Source organism: Cheilinus undulatus, linkage group 11 (assembly GCF_018320785.1).
Source record: "Cheilinus undulatus linkage group 11, ASM1832078v1, whole genome shotgun sequence".
Taxonomy (NCBI): domain Eukaryota; kingdom Metazoa; phylum Chordata; class Actinopteri; order Labriformes; family Labridae; genus Cheilinus; species Cheilinus undulatus.
In genome coordinates this window covers 26448993-26457191 of record NC_054875.1, presented here as the reverse complement: position 1 = coordinate 26457191, position 8199 = coordinate 26448993, and the positions used below count along the sequence as shown (strand labels likewise).

At 44.0% G+C, this 8199-nt stretch overlaps 1 protein-coding gene across 1 annotated transcript; it reads right to left on the bottom strand.

Moving 5' to 3' along the window:
- Positions 1–1129: 1129 nt before the first annotated feature.
- Positions 1130–7075, bottom strand: si:dkey-109j17.5 (zinc finger BED domain-containing protein 4). The gene is made up of 6 exons (XM_041800274.1): positions 6566–7075; positions 6040–6490; positions 5495–5743; positions 5102–5361; positions 4416–5016; positions 1130–2975 (listed from the first exon to the last, which is right to left on the bottom strand). Exons 2-6 carry the CDS (start codon positions 6187–6189, stop codon positions 2127–2129), a joined length of 2109 nt encoding a protein of 702 aa, XP_041656208.1. The 5' UTR covers positions 6190–6490; positions 6566–7075; the 3' UTR covers positions 1130–2126.
- Positions 7076–8199: the final 1124 nt, after the last annotated feature.

Below are 8199 nucleotides of genomic sequence, written 5' to 3'. Positions count from 1 at the left end.
GGGGTATCTCTTTAATCCATCAGGCTTTAACTGTCAACAGGCCAGCAACAGGCAGGTTATTAATAACAGTGCTTGGCTGTGTCCATGTGTACGGGGTAACCAGGGCTCTCTTTCTGCTCAACACAGCTTTTGTTTGTGCCAGCTGGAGTATCCTGCACCCCATTAGACCTTAGCAATACACCAAGGCCAGCTAAAGGGCGCCCAAAATAGGGGAGGTTGGAGGCAGTGTAAGACCAACACATACAAACACAACGTCTCTGCGCTATGAAAGATAGTGGAAGTGAAGTCCAGTGTGCATGCGCCTGTGAACAATCTATGAAATCACCCTGCATCAATACGGTCCTCTGCTGAGGCCATGGCATGTGGGAGGGAAAATTGGTTTTGTGAGAGTGAGTGTAATTTTTTTGTGTGTCTATGTGCAGCCTGAAAATGGCTCTCTGCACTGCAGATGTAATAACTTGAGGCATAAGGGAGAGAGAGAGAAGGAGAGAGGGGGCAGTTCAATTACAATTTCCTCCCCTCCCTCAGTCTCACTCGCTGCCAAGTAATTCATTTCAGAGGCAATTACCAACAGGACCGCAGCCCAGCCTGCTCGTCTAACTCATATGGATGAGCTGTCACAGCCGGTAAGGAAAGGAGGGGGGAGAGGAAAGGCTTCAAGCTGCTCTACATACACTCGCAAACAACAACACACCCCATGGGGATAAGAAATTAACACATACTTTTCAAAGATGAAGGCACTGACACATCAACACGGACATCAAGCAAAACATCTAAATCCACTGAGACATCCTGGGGTGATAATCATTAAGATCACAGCATTCTTTGATAATTATAATCTATGAGGTAAATCTCATTGTGTCCCACCTAAGCTAACACACTTTCTCTGATGTGATTTTCAACCAAAAACACAGCAATATGTGGATAAAGCTGTGTGCAGTTGGATGCAGAGCAGACTTAAAAAATCATTCAGTGATCAAAGCTATTGTCTTTCTGTTACTGTTAATCACATATTATTCATTAATACTTTAATGCAGGTTTGCCTTCTAGTGTAGCCTTAGATAGCATGCATGGTTTTCTGATGCGTTGAAAGAAAGAATAAGCAGACTGTGTGGATGTGACTGCTGCCATCCTGCTGACTCAAATTTAACTGTAATGGAATTACATAGAATTACCCTCGCTCCCCACTGGCCCAGCACAGAGTAACAAACAGAGTCCTATAATAAAGGCAAACACACACTGTAATATTCAGTTTCTCTCTCTAAAGGGTTTTCAAAAATACTTCAATTAGGTCACACTAAGCTACATTATTCATCGTTCCAATCCAAACACACACACATCATCTGCTAGTTTCCAGGAGCAGAAGCCAAGTCACACCCATTTCAATCCCTAAAAGTTTAAAAGTAACATCTAACATTAAAGGAAAATGAAAAATTGGCCAACGCACCATGGACGGCACAAACATCAACAACAAATTTGATATAGAAGCAGGTTTCAAGCTTTTCTCTATCAGTAAAAGAGGTATATGTTGTGTGCTTATGCATGAGTGCACTAACATCTGCAAACTGCACACATCTCTTCCTTTGGAAGAGGAACTCATTTATTTTGATATCCCAGTGATGAGGCATACATACAGACGGAAAAAAGAGGATAAGCAGTGATGCAGGGACATATTGTATAGCAGCTTGGAAAAAAACAAACATTAACATCCTCTGAAATGGATCATTTGATACTGTTTGTAAGAACTGACCATTTGGTTAGTGTTAGCTTTCAGAGACACGCTGTCTTCATGTGATAGGGGAAAAGGGAACAGGCTCTGTGGTTTTGTGGTTGTCTGGAGACCCTGATCAGGGAAATTAATATCAAAGTAAATGCCTTAGTATTGATTCAGTTCTCTCCCTCTAGTCCATAGCAAATGGCAAGGTAAACAGACAGCAATCCACGCCTACTGCAGTCTAAAAACCCTTGTTCAGAAAGAAAATAAGTAAATAGTGTGGCATAATGCCCTCAATGTGCAGTGAGGATTGAGATTGTTGCTAGCTTAGATAGAAACAGAGGTTAGCATCCAAGCAATAACTTTACTGCATGTATAAAGTATTCAGCTGCTTTTAAGGTAAAAGAAATGCTTAGCTATGAGTCCATAATAATCTGTAGTTGGCTTTGAGGTAGATAAGCGTCTCCAGGTTCTTTGGTAAGATGCGGCCTCTCTCTGGCCGCAGACAGCGCTCTGCAAAGGTGAAAATGTTCTCTACGGCTGTGCCACAAGCAGGTATGGTTAATGCTCTCTTAGCCACCTGTGCAAGCTGAGGAAAGTCAATTGCTTTGCGCCGCCAGTAATGCAAAGGCTCTTCATCTGTGGGTTCCTCACGCAGGTACGCTGCCAGCTCCTGCTCTAAGCTCTTAGCCTGTGTGGTCGGTCTGTGCTTGATGAAAGAGAAGAGCTTGCAGGGTCGAGAGAGGGGGGAGATTGGTGATGGAGCCGGGTCAGGAGGGGTTTGGGATTGGGAATGAAGGTCTGTGTTCGGGTCTGTTAGGTTCAAAGCTGTTGAATATTTGGATAATTCCTCTATGAGGACTTGTCTGTGCCAGTCAGGGGTGCTGCTCCATGTGAGCTTGAACTGGGGGTCCAGGGTGGTGGCAGTGATGTAGAGGGGGTCGTCCAGAATGGGAGCCAGATGATTTTCAACAGCCTGGCTGAGGCCAGCCAGGAGAGAGGGGCAGTGCGGGGTCGACGTCTCAGAAAGATGCTTCCGAAGGCCCAGAACACACGGCAGAGCAAGGCTGATGGACACATGTCTGTGTGTCTGCAGATCTGACTGTCGGTCACCATGCAGCATGTCCCAGGCCTCGGTGAAAGGCTCTAAAGTGTCAGTCAGCTCCCTCAGCAGAGCTCTCTCTGATACAGCCAGCGCCAGCTCCCCGGGACCACTCAACTCTTCCAGGAACTCCATGGAGTCCAGCAGCCGTCGAAGCACCTACATTAAAATAATTGGACAACTTTAAACCATAGAAGCTTTCTCAATTGTGCCATGTGGTAGAAAATCTAAAATTACCCAGGCTACTGTACAATTAGCAACATAATGTTTATATACTAAATGACTGTGCCGCTAAATAAAGGTCATTTTTACTAACCATAAATAGAGCAGCCTATAGCTCAGGGGTGTCCAAACTAGGACCCAGGGGCCAAATGCAGCTCATGGTCTAATTTTTTTGAATAGCAAAGTCTAGAAATGATGATGACATTTGCCCACATTTGAACATGAAGCTTGTACTTGACTGTTATTGCACTTCATAGTTTCAACACAGGGCGGTACTACCATGCTAATTCTGTAAACAAACAAGAGGAATTTATTAATATGTTTTCTCTGTGACTTATTGAGACAATGCCATACAAAGTAAAATTATTAACAATCAAAATAATATGTTTTTTTCTAACCCCCTGATGGGTTACAGCAGCAAATAGCAGTACCAAATAGAAAAGCACTTGGAGAGCGTAGACCACCACCATTAGCCCTATCTCCCAATAGCACAGAATCCTTCAAAAAATTCCTGGATTCAGACAGTGATCGGGATCAGTCCCAAAATCGAATCAGTTCTTCCTCATGCCATTTCTGACATTTCCTGAAAATTTCATCAAAATCCATCCATAACTTTTTGAGTTATGTTGCTAACAAACAAACAAACTAACAAACAAACAAACAAACAAACGAACAAACCCTGCCGCTCACGTAACCTCCTTGGTGGAGGTAATAATATTCCAGGGGCAGAGCCAGTGGTAGCTTTAGCCAAACAGGACTACCTGAAATATGACTGGCAGCCCCAAAAAGGGTATGAATATGTGCTATTCCTGCTTGATGCTTTCCATGTAGGCCAGTGGAAGGGCAGGTGATCCTAGGAACAGCCACACCACCAAACATAAATTACATCATTGAGTAATTAATAAATGCTAATGAAGAAATATTTATAGCCATGTGTTTCTTGACCAAGTGGTCCTGACAGAACTAGCCATTTAGGCACACTCAATCATTAAGCACAACTTATTCTAAATTATACTGGTTTTACAAACTCTCATATACTTCTCCTTGTGGATAATAAAATGGCTCCAACATCCTTAAATATTCTTGTATGTAGCCCTCAGTGGAAAAAGTTTGGACACCCCTGCTATAGCTTATCTTGTGAGATGTCTTCATAATTTATCCTTACAGTAAGAGAACAAAAACTTCCTAACTTAACATTTTTGAACATAGAAAATAGTTTTATTATCTTTAAATGTCCTCATAAAACTCATGTTTGTGGGTAAACACATGAAGCTCTTATATGTATGCACAAATACGTCAGTGTTTAGTAATCTTAATGTCCAATATTGCTTAAAAATGCCAAACATACTAGATAAATGTTAAGAACAGATTGCACACCTTGAGCTGGGCAGCCCAGTCCTGTGCTGCAGGTAGGGTGTTTCCTGGTCCCCCTGTGGTCAACCCAGGACTGTCAAAGACTTGGCTCAGTTTTTCAGGAGGGACAGCAGAGGTGATGTAGGTGTAGAAACAAGCAGCCTTGGCCAGTGTTGGGGTGAGTTGTGGACAGCATCGTAACCCCTCTCTGATACACTGCTCAAGACAGCGAGAGAAACAATCCACCCTACAACCACCCAGACCCTTCTCCCACAAGTCCTCCCAGTCTCTTTCCTCACCACAGTCACCATGGCCATTCCTCATCCCTTCTTTCAAACTGTTCCCATTATCCAGCCCTTCTTTATCATCCTCTTGAAGCTCACTAGTCAGAGGAGTTGATATTAGGAAGCCAGGTAGACAACATGGCTTTACTGTTGCTGTTGCAGAGAAAGGGTCTGCCACAATACGGAATGCTCTCCCGGATACTCCATGAGAGTGGCACACTTCATCAAAGTCTGAAAGGACACGATTCCCAGAAGTGCATCCAGTCAGGGGGAGACATGCCAGAAGAGCTGAACGCATCTTCCAGTCAGATGTGAGGAAATGGCAGGTGACACCGAGGTACCTACATAAAGACAGAGAGATGATCAGACTAATCGGTAAGGGAACCAAAGTAATCATGCTGTTTTTGGTTTATTCTGCTACCTTACCCTGAGGTTGCTCCAGTGAAGCCCTTCCAGAGGTCCACACTGAGACTAAGGGCGTGTGCTGAGGCCAGGGCCTGACGGGTGGCTAGCTGGGCCTGGTAGGCGTACGCTGGAAGGAGCTGGCTCTGGATGTAATGCTGGCCCTCAGGAGTGTAGCGGGGCTCCAGGAGCTGAAGCAGCTCTCTGAAACCTTGATTTTCTACTATGGACACAGGCTGCAGATCACGCACTATCATCTTAGCAATAGCTTCAGAGATCAAAACCTACAGTAAAAAAAAAAAAACACAAGCATGAACCGTCTTTTTTAAACATGTATTTTTTCCAGGCAATGCAACAATTGTAGGATCTTGCAACTTTGGTATGTGCAACTCAAGTGATGATGGTCAAAATACCCACCTGACGTGGGTCATGCCGGTCAAACTTGGACACCCCTCCTCCAGAGCCTCCACCCACTCCTCCCTCAAGAGTTCTCATTCCTCCAGCACCCCCTCCTCCTCCTCCTCCAACTCCAGCACTGATGGGGACAGTGTAACGGTTATTCACTCCAGTCGTGATGTATGAAGTATGAAGGGAAGCAGATGTGTAACCCTCTCTCTTCATGTCTTTCCTTTTCACAAAGTCATCATACATAGCCTGGTGTTTCCGCTGAGTGGAGAGAGAGAGAGAGAGTGGTGAAAACAATGTTACTGGTAGACAGGTGGAATAGAGAACTCCCTGTTTGCTCTTCATCGTGCTGTCTTAAAACCAAACATGTGAAAGAGGATACAGTAATATGCACGAAGCCTCTTATGAAGAGGAAACAGTCAGCATGGGCAGGGTTACAGTGTAGTGTAGATGCTGTAGGGCTAGCTGTTTCCACTGATGCTGACAGAAACAGACTGGTAATAACTGTTTCTCCCTCCATGCTAACATAGATACACAACATTTTATTTTGAAATTACCTTGAGATGCGTTACGAAGTTGGACGTGACACTCCGTTTCGCCTGGATTCTGGTGCCACAAGCCTTGCAGTTGGACTCGATTTTCCCATTTTCTCCTTCAAACACGATATTAAAGTAATCCAGAATAGACACCTTCGAAGCTGACGCCATTGGAGCCCACAGTCCCTGTGCTACCAAGTCAAATCAACTTGCAGTCAATCGGAGTCTGAGGTATCAATCTCACCTCGCCTCTTCTCATCAGCCAGGCTAGCGTGTTTTTTTCCCCAATCCCTGATCACACATCAAATGTTGCTCTCACTTGCGCAAACGAAGACGGTCTCATACCAAACAGGATTTTAGAGGCTTGAAATCAGCCAAAGTCAGGCTGCACGGGCAGCAGCGGCTGTCTGAAACATCAATATTACTGTGAGGTTACATCCGTTGTTGAACCGCAAGAGACCGGAGCAGAGCGCTGTTTGATGAAGGCACACAGACACTGTTATGATTGGACCAGGAAGTACCTACAAAGAACAGGAGTTTCGATTACCGTTTCGACAGTTTCCGGTAATGTTCGGCTATCTCCGTTCAAGCTGCCAGGACTTGAGACTGGATCAGATGTTTTCAATTACAGTTATGGTTCATAACGTTAAAATGAGCGGTGGCCTTTTCTGTGGAAGCCCATTTCCGCCACTTAAAAAAAAGAAAACAAAAAACAAAGTTAAAAATAGGGAATTAAAAAAAAAAAAATCCTAAGTCATTATTATGAGATAAAAAGTCGAAATTATGAGATAATTAAGTCGAAATTATGAGATAAAAAGTCGACATTATGAGATAAGAAAGTCATAATTATGAGATAAAAAGTTGAAATTATGAGATAATGTGTGTGCCTATGCCACAGTTACAGTGACTTCATTATCTCATAATTTCGACTTTTTATCTCATAATTATGACTTAGAATTCTTCTTCTTCTTTTTTAAAATTCCCTAACTTCCACATTTTTATTTTTAAAGTGGCAGAAATGGGCTTCCACAGGCAAACAGCTTGTTTTGCAGTTGCTATTAACGCTTGGTTTGAGCTTCTGGTACCCCAGGTGCTGCCAATCAGGTGCCTGATTGGCACCTGATTGGCAGCACCTGTGAGCATGAGCCCTACAACAGTGGTCAGTAGGTGTCTGCTCCAAGAATCGGCATGCCAGGTTTGACTGATCTGGATAAGGCCCGTGCGATAGGACAACTTCAAGCTGGTGTTCTGCAAAACACTGCATTGTTTGGAATGACCCCTAGTACCATCTCCAAACTGAAGGCCAAGTTCCATATAACAGGGGATGTCAGAGATAGGCTGCGAAGTGGGCGTCCCAAGAAGACGATGCCCCAAGAAGACCGTTTCCTCACTCTGTCAGCACTTAGGTACCGTAGGCTGTCAAGGTGTCAAGGTTCTCAGGACGATATGGCCGACGCCTCTTTCCCCATACAATTTGGAACAGACTGCCCTCATAGGGCTGCCAGGAGGCCTGCCATGACTGCCCTTCACCGTCAGGTCCATTTGCGCTGGTGTCGGCAACACGTGCACTGGAACCTGAACATGTAGAGGAATGTTATGTTCAGCGATGAGTCCAGATTCTGCCTAAGCCAATTGGATTGTAGGATCAAAGTGTGGAGAAGATGTGAAAAAAGCTATGCTGATTGCTGCACCCATGGAGTAACATCTTTTGGTGGAGGCAGTGTGATGTGTGGGGCAGCATCTCCCTCACTGGAAAAACGAGGCTTGTCATCATTGGAGGCAATCTCAATGCAGAGAGATATCGGGATGAGATTCAATAGTCAATGGCAGAATAAGCTGTTTGGCATTGGCAGAGAAGATTTGGCAAATTTTTCATGGACGCAACCTACATACTCAGCTCTGCTGCTCATCCCACAAATGCATGTTCCTTACAAATGTGGCACCATTTAAAAGGGGCTAAAACTAAACAGGCTTTCCAGTGGTATAAGATTTATTGCCAAGAAGCACTGTTACAAAAAATAATGTACCAGTCACAAATTTCCTTACTTTTTGTGCGAGTCAACGCAGTCAAACAGGTTATAATGGCAGTGGCAAGAATGGGCAAAAAAGACAAAATTTGAAAAAAAAAAAAAAAAAAGGGCAAAATGTAGCAAAGAGGGGCAAAATGTGGCTAAAAAAGGT

What these genes read in the sequence shown, in the direction of transcription:
- si:dkey-109j17.5 (XM_041800274.1), bottom strand. Translation starts at nt 6,189, where the DNA reads ATGGCGTCAGCTTCGAAGGTGTCTATTCTGGATTACTTTAATATCGTG. An exon ending in ACCGGCATGACCCACGTCAG is followed by an intron (nt 5,362 to 5,494) that starts GTGGGTATTTTG and finishes TTTTTACTGTAG; the next exon opens with GTTTTGATCTCTGAAGCTAT. An exon ending in ACTGGGCTGCCCAGCTCAAG is followed by an intron (nt 2,976 to 4,415) that starts GTGTGCAATCTG and finishes ATTTTAATGTAG; the next exon opens with GTGCTTCGACGGCTGCTGGA.